Source organism: Xenopus laevis, chromosome 4S, assembly GCF_017654675.1.
Source record: "Xenopus laevis strain J_2021 chromosome 4S, Xenopus_laevis_v10.1, whole genome shotgun sequence".
Taxonomy (NCBI): Eukaryota; Metazoa; Chordata; class Amphibia; order Anura; family Pipidae; genus Xenopus; species Xenopus laevis.
In genome coordinates this window covers 55,123,643-55,140,828 of record NC_054378.1, presented here as the reverse complement: position 1 = coordinate 55,140,828, position 17,186 = coordinate 55,123,643, and the positions used below count along the sequence as shown (strand labels likewise).

Below are 17,186 nucleotides of genomic sequence, written 5' to 3'. Positions count from 1 at the left end.
ATTATAAATGTATCAAGTGAACAATATGGAAGAAGCAACATGCTTCTTCAAATTCCCTTTACACAAGGCTACAGCGAGAGATCATTTTTATTATCTTTTTATAATTTCATTAATAGGTCATTAATAGATATGAAATATATCAATGAATTTATACTGCTCTCTCTCAAATTACAGAGTGCCAGTCGCAGAGATTGTGTATTTCCAGGTTCCAGCTTACTAAACATGTGATTGCCAGCTGACTGCTAATTCGGCATAGTTCACCATTATGTTAACAATTAATGTTTAAAATGTCTTATTGTTAGCAACATAGCTTTTGAATTATTTCCCTTTGTCTTCTGCCTCACTCCAGAGTTACAATTACTGTAGAATGATTAGCATTTTAGTCTGTGTAAGGGGCAATTTTATTGTCATTCATAGAGTCTGTGCACTGTTTTTTCTATAAAATCAAGTCTTGTGATTTTAAAGAAACATGAACAAGCCAGATTAGGATCTCTATTACATTTTATATATGAAACCCAAACTACAAATAACAAATCTGCCTTTGTAATATTCACCCATTGCCTCATTCCCTCTCTACACTTATTCCTAAAGAGGAAGGTGCAAGTGCTGGGGCTCTAGCGAAACTGCAAGGAAGAGCTGAACTTAACTCCTCAACAATTCTAAAAATATTGACAAATACAACTAGAAAATGCAATACAAGTCTTCCCCCTTGACATTCCTGTACATTTGTCTTATTTAGTTCTGCCCATGGAAACATAGCTTTTTAACCTTCCTTACTTATTCCCTCTGCACACTTTGCTCATGCTGATTCAGTATAATTACCCCCCACTCTCTGTGCACATATTCCATGCCTTCTAACATTTGAAAAATAGAGAGGGGACAAAAATATCTGTTGCTTGCCCAAGCCCCTAAATACCACATCCATTTTACCAAAACATACAGTAATTATGCCAGCATAATTACAGAGAAAGAACAGAAAATAGAATGGTACAGTGGGACGTATGTCCATCTTAATCTTTTTTCCAAGAACCAAGAAGAACAGAAGAGGCATAGTGGGACATTTAGACAGCGATCCGAAATAGTGGGCTGAAAAATTCTTATTGTCCGGCAAAATATACTGCTCCCTGCTGATCTTTTTTGTAAGAAACTCTTAAATCATAATGAACTTTTCCCATTTACTGAACTGGCCACATTGTAGAATGCTATATTACTGCAACATTTTACCATAGGATGACTGCTCCTCACTCAGAATTAAGGTGGCCTTAGCAGATCTTTCCCTGATATGCCCACATTAAGGTGGGCAATAGCAGGCTGATCTGACCATGGGCCATAGGGCCCAATGATTGGATCACAATGGACGCGATACGGGCGGTCGGATTGCGGGACCTCATCAACGAACAGATGCGGTCGCGATCTGACGGGATTTTTTTCTCTGTCCGATCGGCATCTGGCTGATTTTCGGACAGACACCGATCGGGCACGCCCACACACGGGGCAATAAGTTGCTGTCTCGGTCTGTCAGCAGCTTTTATCAGCCTGTGTATGGGGGCCTTTATACACAGAATAACATTGAATAAACATTAATTATAATCAGCTTGTCATGAGACACAAGAGTTTCTGCCTGTCTCTTTTATCCACCCAAGAGTTTATTGATAGTAAGTCACAAATCTAATTATAATTGGTCTTTGGGGATAAACTGTATTTTTTTAATGGGTGACATTACCAGTTTTTAATTCACGCATCAATTCTTGTGTAGGTATTTTTAAGTTTTACATAGTTTTAAATAGTTTCTAATGCGCGTAAAATGCTTTTCAGTGTACCAACATTCAAGTCACAAGGGGTGCAAAATCACATCCTTAGTGATGGTTCACTGAGCACACCTACGTGCCTCTCCCAGGCCACCCCCCATGACAACAGAGTTAACAAATTCAGACAGAGAAGAGCACAGGTCTTTGTGCTCTATAGGGTTATTTTAAAAAAGACACTATGCGAATGTAATTAAAATCCCAAGTGTTGTTTTTATAATGGCGTTTTTGCTAATGTTTAGCACTGCTCAAAATGTAAATTTATTCGATGGTAAATATTACATCGCTCATTATGTAAAAGTTAGAGTTAACAGCTGCTCTGGAGTTTAGTTAAATATTTTGTCGCAAAAAAATCGATTTGCGATTGTGAAATTTTATTCCATAAATTCCAAATCTAAAAATTGCAAAAATTGGGTGGTGGCTTGCTGCCTGCTGGCCACTTCACCACTGGAGACTGAGAAGGAGAATTTGACAGCATTTTGAATTGCCCGCCCACACTGTCCCCAGTGGAAGAGATGGGCCAGAAGAAGTAGAGCCGGCAGGGGAATCTGCAAGCAGTCAGTTGGTGCAAGGATTGTGAGCTGTTGTGGGAGAGCCGGATGGGGGGGGGGGGTGAGTGGTGGTGTAAGGAATGAGAAGGTGCGAGCAGTGGGAGTCTAATTATTTTATTAAAATGGGATCTATGGGAGATGGCCTTCCCATAGTTGGGAGCTTTCCAAATAACGGATCCCATACGTGTACTAATCCAGGTTAAAGATAACCAGTGTTGCTACTGTTTATGACCTTGAAATATAGAATCAAACATATTTTAATAACTTACACTCGGCCACTGGTGGCGACCCCTGGTTTGTCCAGTAGTTGGCTGATTTCAGATATTTCATGATCCACAAACTTGGTACCTGAGAAGGGAGAAGCGGGTTTTGTCTTGTTATTAAAATGTAACTCCAAATTCCTATAAGGACATTATAATGAAAATCAATACAGTTTCCCTGTATTAGAAAGGAATAGCTTAGGGTGTGCAGAATAAGGTTACAAAAAGATTTTTCTTTAAATACATTCAAATGTCTTGCTTGTATGAAAAGTGGCATATTATATATTGCGTCATTCTTATAAAATAAATTGTACTCTAACCTATGGTTAATACTTCCTATACAGAGCAGAAGTCACACAAATTTACATTAAATGGGAACTATCGTGAAAATTAACATTTAATATAAACATCATCATAATGAACTAAGAAACTTTCTAAATACAATCAAACATTCTGTACCATTTCTAATCAAGTTTATCGTCACTATCCCATTTTCAGCATCTGTTTCTCTTCATTCTCTCTTCATGTAGGGGTTGGAGTCAGACTTTCATTGACAGTTAAATCCACTATAGCTTTTAGGGGGGCTCCCTTTCCTAGTAGAAATACAGGAGCTCACTCAATTAACTAATTCCAGTACAAACAAAATCTAACACAATAACTGACTTCGGTACAAATCCTGAAAGTAGAGAGACAGGATTTCTGGTGATATTAAAGGAGCCCCCATAAAAGATTTATTAGATTTAACGGTCATTGAAAATCAGACTCCCAACTTCTGCATGAACAATGACTGAAGAGAGACAAGCTGCTAAGAGGGGGATAGTAAAGAAGTTGATCATTTCAGAAATGATTCAGAATGTTTAATTGAGTATATTTAGAACATTTCCTATTTCAGTGAAGCTTATATTTAATTTCATTTTTGTGATAATTTCACTTAGGCTGAAATCCTGGGGAGATGTTCCTACCATATTAAATACCCTTGATGTGACTACACAATGCAACCCTCATTTAGGGGTATATTTATCAAAGGGTGAACAGAAAGTTCACAAGTAGAGAGCTTAATGGATCTATTAAAAGCCTTGGATATTTAAGGTATGGGAAAAATGGGTCATGGAGCAATCAAACAGTGTAAAAATGACTACTCATTCCAGACTGCTGCAGTTATCACTGTTCTTTCCAAGTCATCAGGTTAAATCTAAAAAAACAATTATGTTGTATTGTAAATCTGAGCTGAGATGCTGCCGACAATGTTAAGCACTTCACCACTCCTTTATAGGCACCAGATTTGACTCCTCATCCTTTAAAGATGGGGTTGGCACCTGCCTGGATTTCACCTGGACAGCCTGTTATTCGGAAGGGCTGTCTGGGTGAAAAGTGATTTTCAGGATTTCCAAATTAGGAAATCTGGACAGGACATTGAAAATAATGATATTGCAATCAGCCAATCTATGATTGGCACATCATCGGGCCTGCCCCTGAAGTCACCGCCTCCATCAGTCCCGCATCTGACAGCACCGACCCACCCCACAACATCATCCGCACCACCCCCTGCCCCTTTTCAGAGAAGCGAAAAGGTGGAAACCCTATTTAAAGCAGAAAAAAATCCAGAAGCACACTCTAGAATTGCACAGTGAAATGGGTGATTTATTTAACCCATGAACATCCGTAAAAAAGGGCAAAGTTTCAGGCTCCTTAGGGCCCTTTATCAAACCTAATGAGTTCAACAATAAGAGAATTACATTTAAAGAGTGAGTGGGGGTGGAAAGTGGAATGGGTGGGGATTACAAACTGCTATTTGTTTTTGGGAACTGTTATGGCACTGGCAAATGGAGGGGATGTATGCAGTACAAATGCCATTTGGGTTGGGGAGATGTGCCCAACTTACATACATGGTAGGAAAATATAAGCTTTACATGTCCTTTAAGCACCCAGCACTTTCAACAAGTGAATTCTATTCAGTCGGTGCACTCCACAATAGTGCCAATGTAAATATGGTTATATTCAAAATGAAGTCAGATGCATGTAGCAGAACTAAAGTCGTTGCCATATGTCAATGTGCAGATATAGTGGACGCTTGTAAGTAGTTTGTACTTATTAACGCTTACATTTAATAAACATAATACAAGGCATGAAGGGGAAATCCTAATTTTGGATATTTATGAGCTTGAATTTAATTTCACATACAGGGGCACCAGGGGTGCTTCGCCAATGAGGCGAGTTGAGGCTGTCGCCTCAGGCGGCAGCGCCCCACTAGGTACCAGGGGCAGCAAAAATGCCGCTCCTGGTACTTTAAGAGCGAATTTCCGGATGAGGTGGGGCAGCAGCAGTTATGTGCCCCCTGAGGGGCACATTTACTAAGGGTCGAAGTGAATTTTCGAATTTAAAAGCTTCAAATTTCGAAGTAATTTTTGGGTACTTCGACCATCGAAGAGGCCAAATTTGACTTTGATTTGAATTGGAAAAACTTTGAATATTTGACCATTCGAAAATCCAAGTACTGTCTCGTTAAAAAAACGTAGACTTCGACACTTCGCCACCTGCCGAATTGCTATGTTAGCCTATGGGGACCTCCTAGAACCTATAGCCAACATTTAGAAGTCTAAGTTTTTTTTTTCGAAAATCATTCGATCGATTGATTAAATCGTTCGAATCGAAGGATTTAATCGATCGAACAATTTTACTTCAATCGCATATGGCCATATTCGATCAAAAATAACTTTGACTTCGAATATCGTACTACCGCAATTCGACCCTTAGTAAATGTGCCCCACAGTGTGTGGTGATTTTCTTTTGTACACTAGGATACTGCACTATGTTTTCACTTTTGTGCTTCCTTGTAGCATATACTGCTTATTTTATATTGTGATGGCTAAGCCTGACCTCACCAAATATTGGAGCAAAAGAGGGCAGACAACACAACGAGTTTGAAAACCTGTGCAGAACCTTACCTAGCATGCAGAGGGATATCACTAGAAGCAGCATTTTGGTGCAGTGGTCAATATTAAACCCCAGAGGCAGAGTAATCAGCATAGGTACATGCTACAGCATGCGGCCTGCATGTAAAATTAGCAGCTAATTTAGAAACATGCCTACAGCAGCTAATTTAGAAATAGTGTCTACACTGGTTTCTTGATAGCCATGCTGAGTTACCCTTGTGAGCAGGCATATACAGTTTTGTATGTGAGCAGTAGTTTTGACTAAATTGAAAATATAAAACAAAGATCTCCACAAGATACAAGTAACAAATATCTAGACAATGTATTTTAAAAAAGCATTAAATGTTTCTAAAAGAAATAGTAACATCAAAAAATCATTGAAAAAAAGCATTTTAAAGAAAGGACAATATAATGTACTGTTGCCCTGCACTGGTAAAACTGACGTGTTTGCTTTAAAAATATAATTTTAAATTATATTTAAAAAGCTGCTGTGTATCCATGGGGGCAGCGATTCAAGCACAGGAGACACAGTAGATAACAGACAAGTTCTGAGGAATCCCATTGTATTCTACTACTGTTATCTGCCGTGTATCCTGTGCCTTTTCTCCTTTTTCAGCTTTGAATGGCTACACAGCAGCTGGTTTATATAAACTATTGTTTAAATATACCAGTTTTACCACTGCTATGCAACAAAACATTATATTATCATTCCTTTAAAACAGTTTGATTTTTTGGTGTTACGGTTTCTTTAATTAAGCAACGGGACATACAGCTTATTAAACTGTTACACGAGTGCTCATTCTCCTGTTCTGATCATGAAAAGAGGATGCCGAAAATTAAAAACATTCAGTTAAACAAAAGATTATGCTGTCATTTTGTTTAAAATGTCTCTGCTATTTAAAAAGTCAGCTACTACTTTGAGCAACGATAATTGATATTCTTCTGTCAACTAACATCTCTGTGGATGGTCTTGGGAAAAAAGGTCTTGGGAAAAAATGTTGAGTTTCAAAGTGAGATGGTGGTAGTTTCCCACTGTTTGCGTTTTTACATCTCTAAATTAGCAATGTTTATGGCAGATATTAATTGGGTGTCAGTTGGCATTGATTCAGGAAATGCAGTTCATGCCCAGTACCACTCACAGTTTAGCATTGTTCACATCTGACTAAGTTCCAAGCACCTCCAGGCCCTTCCTTATATTCTTAGTATAAACAATGGCATGTACCGGTACATTGGAAGGATGTGGGAGGGAATGCTGTGTGTTGGCAGTGAAACCACTTTCTTACAGCTTAAGTCTCCTTCCTCATTATTAAGAGTCATGACCATTTTATTATCTTATTGATGGATCTGTTCTAGACTTTTTGTCAAACAAGTCTTCATTTTTTATGTTATGGTTTTTGATGCATTCTATTCTGACTGAAGCTAAAAAAGAAAATATTATCTGGGTCATTTATTTTCCATTCTAATGGTTGCTAGGATAATTAAACCCTAGCAAAGAACTAGCAGGGTCAATTTCTGTTAAAACAGAGTTGCAAAGTTTGTCACTGGAGAACCACACAGTGTTCTACTGCCCTGTTCTCTATAAAGTTCATCAGATATAGCATTGATAGCAGTTCAATGGACATTTGACAGTATATTCAGATTGCCAACCCAGGGGTGCCAGACTTTCTGGCATTACAGGCATCCACCATCAACTCTCCAAAATGTTAAAAAGACCATTCCAACAGTTTTCCATGCCCTGCAAGCACCCCTAGCATCCATGTGTTAACTCTTCAAACCTCTAGCAATTCCAAATACAGCAAAGTAACCCACAGCGTATTCTTTGTTATTTATCTGGCCTCACTTTTATCCCACGCCAATACATTTCCCACACTCTATGACACACTAAACAAGTCTCTCTTACTTCTCTCCTGCATCCTTAATCCCTATCCAAAAGGTAAATATTCCACCCACCAGCCTCAATAAAAATTCCAATCAAGTGAAATAAGATTTTTGTTGCTTTGCTTGTTAAGGGCTGGAGGCAGAGGAGTGGAGGTCAGTTATAGCAGGATGATGGCTTGAAACGTTGAAAGCCACTACTCTATACAATGGTAAAAACCTTTAAAATCCTTTAAAGCATGAGACCATTTGGTCTATCATATAGGGAAAAACCTACTGAAGTCTACTTACAATAATTCACTTCAACTGCAGATACTGTAACCTTGTGATTACAAAAGACCTTTGGCACCGGTTTAATAACAGCTATAAGCATATTTAAATGCAATAAAAACAAGTTCTCTAGACAACCTGTAAATTATTAACAATAAATGTGCACTCAGGCTTTGTTCTAACTTCAGACTAGACATTACCAAGAGTACTGGTTTATTAGCTCAGTATTGTGCAATGTGCTTCTGAAATTCTTTTATTATTATTAATGTGTCCAAGCAGAAGATAGAGCCATGTGTGTCTGATATAAATGACAAACCTGGCCAACACTCCTGGGGCCAAAGCTGCTTTAAGCTCCCCATAGACGCGACGATTCTTCTTGCCGAATGACCGATTTTAGGGAAGCCCAACCAATCCTTCGAAATTATCGTGCGGTTAGTGGGATTCGAACAATCGTACATCTTACGATTTTTCGGCCGACATCTGTCAGGAAATTGATCGGCCAGGTCAAAAAATCTTTGTCGGTCCCTGTGCAATCTATCTATGTTTGCAGGGCCAAGCAGGCAGCTCCCCTTTGTTTTCCTGGCAAATTGGTCTTTTTAGTTGATGGTCAATTCGTACGATCGTTCTGAGAAGATTGTGGTCTCACGATCAGGTTCTGATCTTTTAAAAATCTCAACATCTATGGCCAGCTTAACTGGAGTAATTTCTGCCAGACTTGAAAACACACTAGTTCATTTGTTTAATAAATGATATTACGTTTCTCTATGTTTGACAAAGACTATAATGTTTGAGAGCCCTATTAAAATATATATTAATAACGATAGATCCAGTATCCCCAATTGCCCAATCTATGGATTTCTAGCTGTTGTTTAAATTCATTTTCTATAATCCATATTCCTTTACAACCAGTCAGAAGCAGATAGGAATTGATCTTCCTAAGCTGCAGGTTGATTATTTCTGCTGTAGATGTGCACTGAGAAGAATTAAGACAAAGTAAAGCACCACCAGGTGCAACCAGCACTTGTTTTTGTAAATATTAAAAATTGATGCCTCCTCACTATTATGCTTTCCTTAACTTAAAGTGGACCTGTCATCCAGACATAAAAAGCTGTATAATAAAAGAGATGATGCAAGGCTTGCCTTAATAACAGTGTCCACAAAATGGCTCCTGACTGCTTGCTGTAATTATGAGTTCACAGACTGATGGAAACAAGATTCAAATAATGTATACAGTGTAATTAAAGTTCATTTTGCTTGACTAACATGATAAAATAGGATTTGGAATAATTTTTTTGGGTGACGGGTCCCCTTTAAACTGTAAAAAACACAAAGTTCAGTTCTTAAAATTACATAGTGGTGGATTTTTAATGGTTGGTGAACCACTTCTTTAAAAAAACAGCTCAGGGTAAACGGGAAACAGAAGGCATGACAGTGGTGGGAGAAACATACAAAACCTTCTTCTCTTATGTATAGGAGGATAGCAAGTATTCACATGGGTGGGTTTCTGTGCTACTCAAGCACAACTGTGGCAACATACAGCTAATAAACTGGTCAGTTGGAAGCCTGTTGGAACCAAAGGTGGCTTTACTTACACTGCCAAATGATTGGATCCACTTTTGTATGGCCACATTTACTTTATTCCTGTGCCCCTCTGACACCAGTGGGGTCATCCTTGAAGCACTTTTTGTACCCAACAGGCTGTCTGTTCAATCAGAAGTAAGCAGCTTAGTAGCCAATATCTGGCTGTGTTTTGCCATCTTCACTTGTCTAATAATTAGCCTCCCTAGACAGAGTGCAATGTCAATAAGAATAAATGTAAATAAGCCATTAAACAAAAAAAAAAAGATGAAAAAACAAGGTGGTTATATTAACCTTACAACATATTTCTAGAGATGGGCGAATTTTTTCGACTTGTTTCGCTGCAGAAATAACGGGCATTGACTTGTATGACGCTGCGTGTCAAAACATTTCACCATTCGTCAAGATTTTTTTGACGCCCATAGACTTTAATGGGCGTCGGCGACATTTCACCAGCTGAAAATTTTTGGCGAAACGAACGGGTCATTCGCCCAAGCCTACATATTTATTCTAGCTAGGTACCAGCCAATATTGTCCTATATTTTTCCTTCTAAAGCTACCTATAATGCAAAGAGCAGCACTAGTTTAGCCAACATTGAAAAGTATATCTGTAAAGAGACGTTCTTCTAGGAATTGAATTCTGAAGAAATATATGCTGATACAAGTACATATTGAACAAGTCAGCTCTTGCCAAGATAAATTACACAACTAAAGGTATGCTCTTAACCTTACTGAATTTAATGGGGAACTAAATGTATTTGTGAATGAATATACCCTTTCTGTTGCTCTATTACAGCACTTGTATCTCACTGGTTGCCAAGGGTAGAAGTTGCTACTTAACCACTTGATAGGTATTGGACCGATAGGTTTAAGTAAGAAACTTGATGCTCAAATTGAACAGATCCAATTTCCCATGCAAGACTCAATGAAATCAGATCAAATTCTGTTGTCAGACATCAGCTTTCATCGTTCACATCACATGGCTATTTCAAAATTACAGTTACACAAAAACAATAAATAGCACAAAGGTCCTGAGCATGAAGTACCTTGTATATTTTGAAAAGTGTATTCAAAGCTCAGAGCATTAAAACTCTGAATACAAAGGCTGGATTTCACTGGTCGTACAGTGCAATCTCATCAGAATTTAGATGATAATTTGAGCCATTTCAACATGGAAAATATGCCTAATATTAAAGCCCTGTATCCACACATTGCAGCCTGAAGAACTCAGCTTACAGATGAATATTTTTGGATGGCTGCTTGGTCAAGCAGAAAGGTCACACCCATTGATAACTGGACAAAAACACAGAAGTCTTTTTATCCCTATTGCTAGTATTGGAAAGAACAGTAACACGAGTGAAAAGGATGCAAGCTGCTTGCACGTCTGAAATTTCCATGTTAACTACCCATACTTAGGCATGCAAGAATACATGAGAAGATACACAAATTGTTCTCAGCATTACCAGTGCCGATATGCAAATTTCCTTTAGGATACTGATACTGGAAAGGCTGTATTTTGTTAGGATGAGATCAAAAGTGTATAGATTGAAATATTAGCCCTACAAAAACAAATTATCTTACAAATATTTCCCTTTATTAATGTTAGATCTGATGGAAAAGTGTATTTTGTTTTAGGATGTTCCTGCTGAATATCTGCAGTTCAAAATATGATTTCATATAGATTGCTTACATCATATCTTCAGGAGAAACAGCAAAAGAGTAAGAGATTCAAAATACTGATTTGATTATATAAAGATAAAAAAGCAAGGTAACCTTCTCAGAAGCCTTCCTAACACTGGCCAAATGTAAGAAACAAGAGCCAGGCTGAATAAAAACAAAGAACCAGGATAATAATAAATAATGATGATGATAATAATCACTATACTTACTATTCCAGTTCTGATGCGGGAAGACAAAACGACATGAATTTTTCTGCTTTATCCAGTTAAAGGACATGTTAGACATGGTTGTATTCTCTGGGCATGTTTCATTTGACAGAACAGTAAAAGTGTTGCCATTTTCATTTGATCTTTCCATTACATGCCACGAATAGTTCTGAACACCATATTTTAAAATGAAGGTCCTTAAAGCAGGGAACCAGTGCACACAGAAAATGTAATTTCCAGGAAGACTCTGAAGGGTTAAATTGGTGGAAGGTAGATAACCGGATTTTACAATGAGACCATCCAGTCGGTTCTCAATAATCACTGTGTCATCGCCAAATCCCCCGTGATATTGTAGGAATCCCCCTCCAGCAAACTGCATCCTTATCCCACATAATGAAGATCCATATGTGCCAAGTAAAAGGCCTGCATGAAAAGAGATTTGTAATTAAACAGAGCAAGCTCTAAGTTTAAATGTAAAATATAATAAATACACTATTTACAAGTAACCCCTCAATTAACTTTCCTATGCAAATCTAAAAAATATGTGAGAGCTGCCATATTTCTTTTAAGGCATCCTTCTTAGACATACAGTAAATTATTCATGCTGCTAATTCAATAAAAGCATAATTGGCCACTCAGACAATGCAATCTATGGTCAGAAAGAACCAAATGTACCAATTGCAGTCTATCTACAGCCATCAAAATCTAGGTCCAAATGAGATGATTGTCCATAACATAGGACTAAGTGTGCCTCCTCTCAGAGTTTATACTGTACAGTATATGTTCCCTAGCTTGCTGGGAGACGGCTAATTACAGTGGAACTAGCAGCACTTTGTTGTGAACCATCTCATTTCTTACATTGTTATTTAGCCCTGGGTAAACTCAGTAGGAATAACTATGTCGATCTGTGCCAAATGCTGAGTAGCTCTAGTACAGTGTATTACGGTAGGGTCTTAGAAGGCTCTGTGCTGGCCATATTTATCACAAACTATAACTGACTGACTAATTGCATTGTCCAAAGAGCCTCTCAATGCTCTTTAAGAGCATGCACAAGCTGGCATTCAATTTACAATAGTAAATGTATATGCTTGTAATTGCAATAAGAAGTAGAATTATGGGTGGGATTTATGAAAATCAAAAATGATTAGTCTATTTTTGCATTGCATCACTTATCACAATAAATGATCACAAATGGACACCTCTATGGACAACTCAGGAGGCCAAAAACTGTTTGGAGAAATGTATTCTTCCCAGTGATACTAGAAATCATGTTTATGAGACTGCAAATTTTTCCCCATTATGTTTCCCCCTATAATTTTAGGGGCAGATTTATCAAGGGTCAAAGTGAATTCGAGGGGATTTTTGAAGTAAAAAAATTCGAAGTAATTTTTTGGATACTTCGACCATCAAATAGGATACTACGACTTCGTTCGACTATTCGATAATCGAAGTACTGTCTCTTTAAAAAAACTTCGACTTCAATACTTCGCCAACTTAAACCTGCCGAATTGCTGTTTAGCCTATGGGGGACCTCCTGTGTGTTTTGCTAAGTTTTTTTAAGTCAACGGATTTTTTTGGAAAACCGTACGAATCGTTCGTTTTGAAGTACAATCGTACTATGACCGGAATACGATCGTACGATGTATAAAATCCTCCGACTTCGAATGTCGGAGGATTCAATTCGATGGTCGAATTTCAAAGTTTTTTCTACTTTGAAATTCGACCCTTGATTATAGTAAGCTGAAAAGAAGTGAAGCATTCAATATAGTAATTTACACCACCAACTGTACAAGAATTACAGTAAGTACTCTCTATCAATGCACTGGATATTGCACATGTAGTAAAGTAAATTTGGTTTAGTTGTACTGTGATTATCACAGCTCATATTTGTGCTCCTCTGGGAAACAGAATGCTAAGGGCAAATAAGAGCAGTAATGACCTTTCACAAAAACATTAAAGCATTGTATAATGACATTGCAAATACATATTCCGTGCAGAGCTTTAAGAAAAATCACCCAGGCTCTCAAGAAATTTGACAAATTTTGAAACCGGTCCTTAAAATGCCAGACTGAAATAATGAGTCACAATATGCAAAATGTTGCTTTCAAAATGCAAACCCATGTCTGGTGGTATTTAACAAAGAGCAGAAATTATTCAGTGTAACACTATAATAATTTTTCAAAACAGTCATCCCTGAGAAAATGTCAGTAATGATTTATAAGTTCCCAACGTATAAAAGCGTGAAAAAAGAAATGAAAATAGTTTTGCTATGGCTGTGTAATTCTGTTATTCTCTGAAGCTGGCTGCGCTTATTCTTCTTAAAGAAGAATGTAGGGTAATTAAATTACTAATAATTAGCGATTATCTAGAACACTGGTATGGGGCAGGGATCTGCTTACTGATTGCCCCCCCCCCTTTCTTTAGCTATTTATTATTAGTTTTAATGTTCACCTTGTATTTAAAAGGTGAAGAGAAACAAGTGACTAGAGGATTGGAAACACTTACCATGAATGATCTCAGGATTGGAGGTTTCATAGTGGTCATAGCTTATATCGTTTAGGGAACCAACAGCAACAAAAAAACAAGGGAATAGATGCATTAAAAAAAGAAATGGGGCACTTGCAATTTGATGAAAGCCAACATTGAGGGGCTGTAGGGGGGCGTAAATGGGGTTGAGGGAGCAAAAATAATTTTCCTGCTCACGTAATGAAATTTGACTCTCTGGCAAAGGTATAGTTGTGAGTAATGACCCACAAACTCCACACACTTTAGTTTACAAGCATTTCCCTATCCCACTGATTGGTACTGATCAGTGTCGGACTGGGACACCATGGGCCCACCAAAAAACCTTAGACCAGGGGCCCACTCTCAGTACTACTATTTTTCCTTTCCTCACTCAACCTCTATTCTCTTTACAGACTATGATCTATTATTCCATCTATTTAGTCTCTTTGTTCTCAATGAAATAGGGAATGGCCATGAAATAGGCCAAATGTTTAACAGCATGAGGGGCGACTGACACCTGGGCCCCACCGGGACTTTTCCTGGTATCCCAGTGGGCCAGGCCGTACTGGTACTGATTGATGGGTAATGTACCCCCGTCCTTTTCACTGGGCACAGCAAAGAGTCTCTGGATTCAAGGAACCTTAACCAACAAAACGCACAAACATCCACTGAATTGAATCCAAAATTGAATTAGCATATATTTACATTTGAGAGATATTTTAAAATTGCATCAATAGTAAAGAAATTTAGTTGCCCAAAGTTATAGGCTAATGGTAGATGGGTATTCTGAGTGTTGTGTATAAGTCAGCAGAGAAAAGCTGATCCGCTGCCTTCTGCTTCTTCAATGTGTATGTGCTGACAGGTATAGGGCCAGCCAATCAGCACATACAGCAGAATTTAGCATGAAAACACTAAAGTATGCATATTAACACAAAAATCCACTTTGTGTGTGTGTGTGTTAACAACCGTGCCTGCTAGTGCACCCGTTTGTAGGAAGTTGAAGCTAGAGGATTGGCTTCTCTCTGATGTTGTATAAACTTCAGTGCTGTACTTTCATTGCCCCAAACCCCGGAATTTAGTTTGGAGACAAACATAAGCAGACATATAGGTTAGGGGATACATACAATACAAAAACAGATTTTCTTTCAGACATATGATATGTATTATGGATTTTTCCTAGTCTTATGTGGTGCAATATTTTTGAAAATATTTTTTTAGAAAAGCAGCTCATGCATTGGAAATCCCACACTATGCTGTTTAATAAGCAGCCAGGGCATTACTCGCTCCGCTGGCTTCACCACTACAGAGAAATCAAAGTGCAGTGTGAAGTCATGTCTCCAGAACACCTCAAACAAATATTTACAGCATAACTTGTGTAAAGGTCTGGAGCCTTTATAGGCTTATGGAACTCCACATTGCCTTGTGCCTTCTAAATAACAACGGGGAGAGTAAATAACGAGAATACACCGCCATTTTGGAATATACAGCAATTAGCCATAAATACTGTATACACTAGAATGAGCATCCATATCTAAGTTAATGTCACCGATTAAGCCTACAGGGTAGACTAAATTAACAATGTTATATGTGTGGCTGCTTGTGCAGTTGGTAACCATGACGTTGCAGCAACAAATTGTCAGTAAAACTATTGATTTTTCAAAAAAATTATTCCATTTCAAGTTCCGTTCTCCACCTTTGATTACAAACACAGTCCTTCTCCTTCTGTCAGGGACAGCAGCCACTGTAAATGCATGTAAACTAAGAATCCACTTTCTTTTGCAGAACTACAGGCATCCACATTCTTTGCCACCAGTCCTTGTTGTAGTATTTTTATACACTCACATATTAGATTTATTTTGCTGTTAAAAGATATTAAATATTAAACAAACCCAATAGGCTGGATTAATTAGATCTTAGTTTGGATCAAGTACAAGGTAATGTTTTATTATTACAGAGAAAAATGAAATCATTTTTAAATATTTGGATTATTTTGATAAAATGGGGTCTATGGAAGACGACCTTTCAGTAATTTGTAGCTTTTTGGTCAACGGCTTTCCGGGTAATGGATCCCATACCTGGTAAATATCTAACCAAGTTACAAATGAAGCAAACAGTATGTGTTTGCACAAATGTTTGCACAAACTTGGATACCAACAATTTAACATTTAACATAATTAAATATTTAGGAAAGCTACATTAAACACTGCACGAAGAACAGACACACACACACACACACACACACACACACACAAATAAACTAATGATAGACCTATTACAAAATATCCATTGTAGGTTATGTTGCATTTAAACAGATGAGAAGCATTCTAAAAGGGTATTTGGTTACATGGGAATTGGAACATGTATATGACCTGACCTTTAACAAACCACCTCCCTGAACTATCACCATTGTAAACAGTATCACCCAAAAATATAATTATAACAAAGAATTTGTTTATAGAGAGAAAATAAATGAAAGGACCTGGAAATTTGATAAAAACTTGGTGTCATGCTTTTTTGAAAATGAACCCCATTTATAGTGTAACTACTCCTGGGACCACATACTGTAAATGTTTTTTGTACAGTGCCGCAGGATAGGTTGTCTTGTTATAAATAACTTGGCAACAAAAATAATAAAGGTTACAGATTTATAAAAAAAAAAAATATGAGCAAAATCAAGGAATATCCACAAAATTAAACATACAATCCTTTATGTCGTGCTGATTTCCCATGAAATTGGCTCCATTTCTGATTACTACCCAGCCTCACAGTCTGGGGGGATTGCTGGTCCCAGGTACAAGCGCAGGTATAAAAGAGGACAAATTTAACAGTAGCACAGGCTACAGGCAGGGGGGGCTGTGAGACTTACCTTGAAGCAGAGCCAACAGCAGGATCGGGGACATCTCAGCGCCTTGGGAATCAGCAGTGTTGTGACTGTAATGAATAAAGAGCTTTGTTATGTTTGTGTAGGAGGGGCAAGAGGTTTCACACACACGCATACACACAGCCACTGAGAAAGAGGGGGCATGTTAGAGTCATTCCATGACAAAGAACAATTCACTTCCAGCTTCTAAAACAGTAGACAAGTGCAAAAAAGAAAATGCAGCGGATTATAACTGTAAATACACAGACTGGTGATTTATGGTATTTCTGTGTCTACTCTCACAAAAGACATGGATACAAGTGGACATAATCCATTCTACATAATCTGCTATTTAAAACTCACCCTGTGCTTTCCCAGCTATTCTAAAGATATTGCACAGTACAGATTTGATATTATTTACAGGTCTAATCAGGTGCTGTAACCTTTGCTTATGTATGTACAGTAGCTTTAAGACAGGTCATTGTGTTTATACGTGCAGAAAGCCTAGAATGCTCTGTTACCATATCAACTTACTTGCAGATCTCTTAAACATGATATTCATATAACATCTATAGAGTCTCATTTTTGTCTCTAGAGGGCTTTTTTTTTTTTACTATTCACAAGCAAATGTTCCTGTTTGCATAAGGATTTTTAAAGGGGTAG

At 37.8% G+C, this 17,186-nt stretch overlaps 1 protein-coding gene across 8 annotated transcripts in view; it reads right to left on the bottom strand.

Annotated features, from left to right (window-relative positions):
* LOC121393289 (adhesion G-protein coupled receptor G1-like) overlaps positions 1 to 17,186 on the bottom strand; it is a 60,040-nt gene that overhangs the window by 18,999 nt on the left and 23,855 nt on the right. For 7 of the 8 annotated variants that reach the window (XM_041561250.1, XM_041561253.1, XM_041561254.1 and 4 more), the window contains exons 2-4: positions 16,530 to 16,594; positions 11,162 to 11,581; positions 2,626 to 2,704 (exon numbers count right to left, since the gene is read on the bottom strand). In XM_041561250.1, coding sequence (XP_041417184.1) covers positions 2,626 to 2,704; positions 11,162 to 11,581; positions 16,530 to 16,594 — 564 coding nt within the window. Of the gene's footprint in view, positions 1 to 2,625; positions 2,705 to 11,161; positions 11,582 to 13,663; positions 13,705 to 16,529; positions 16,595 to 17,186 lie in introns of those variants that run through there. The other variant, XM_041561255.1, reaches the window with a different exon arrangement.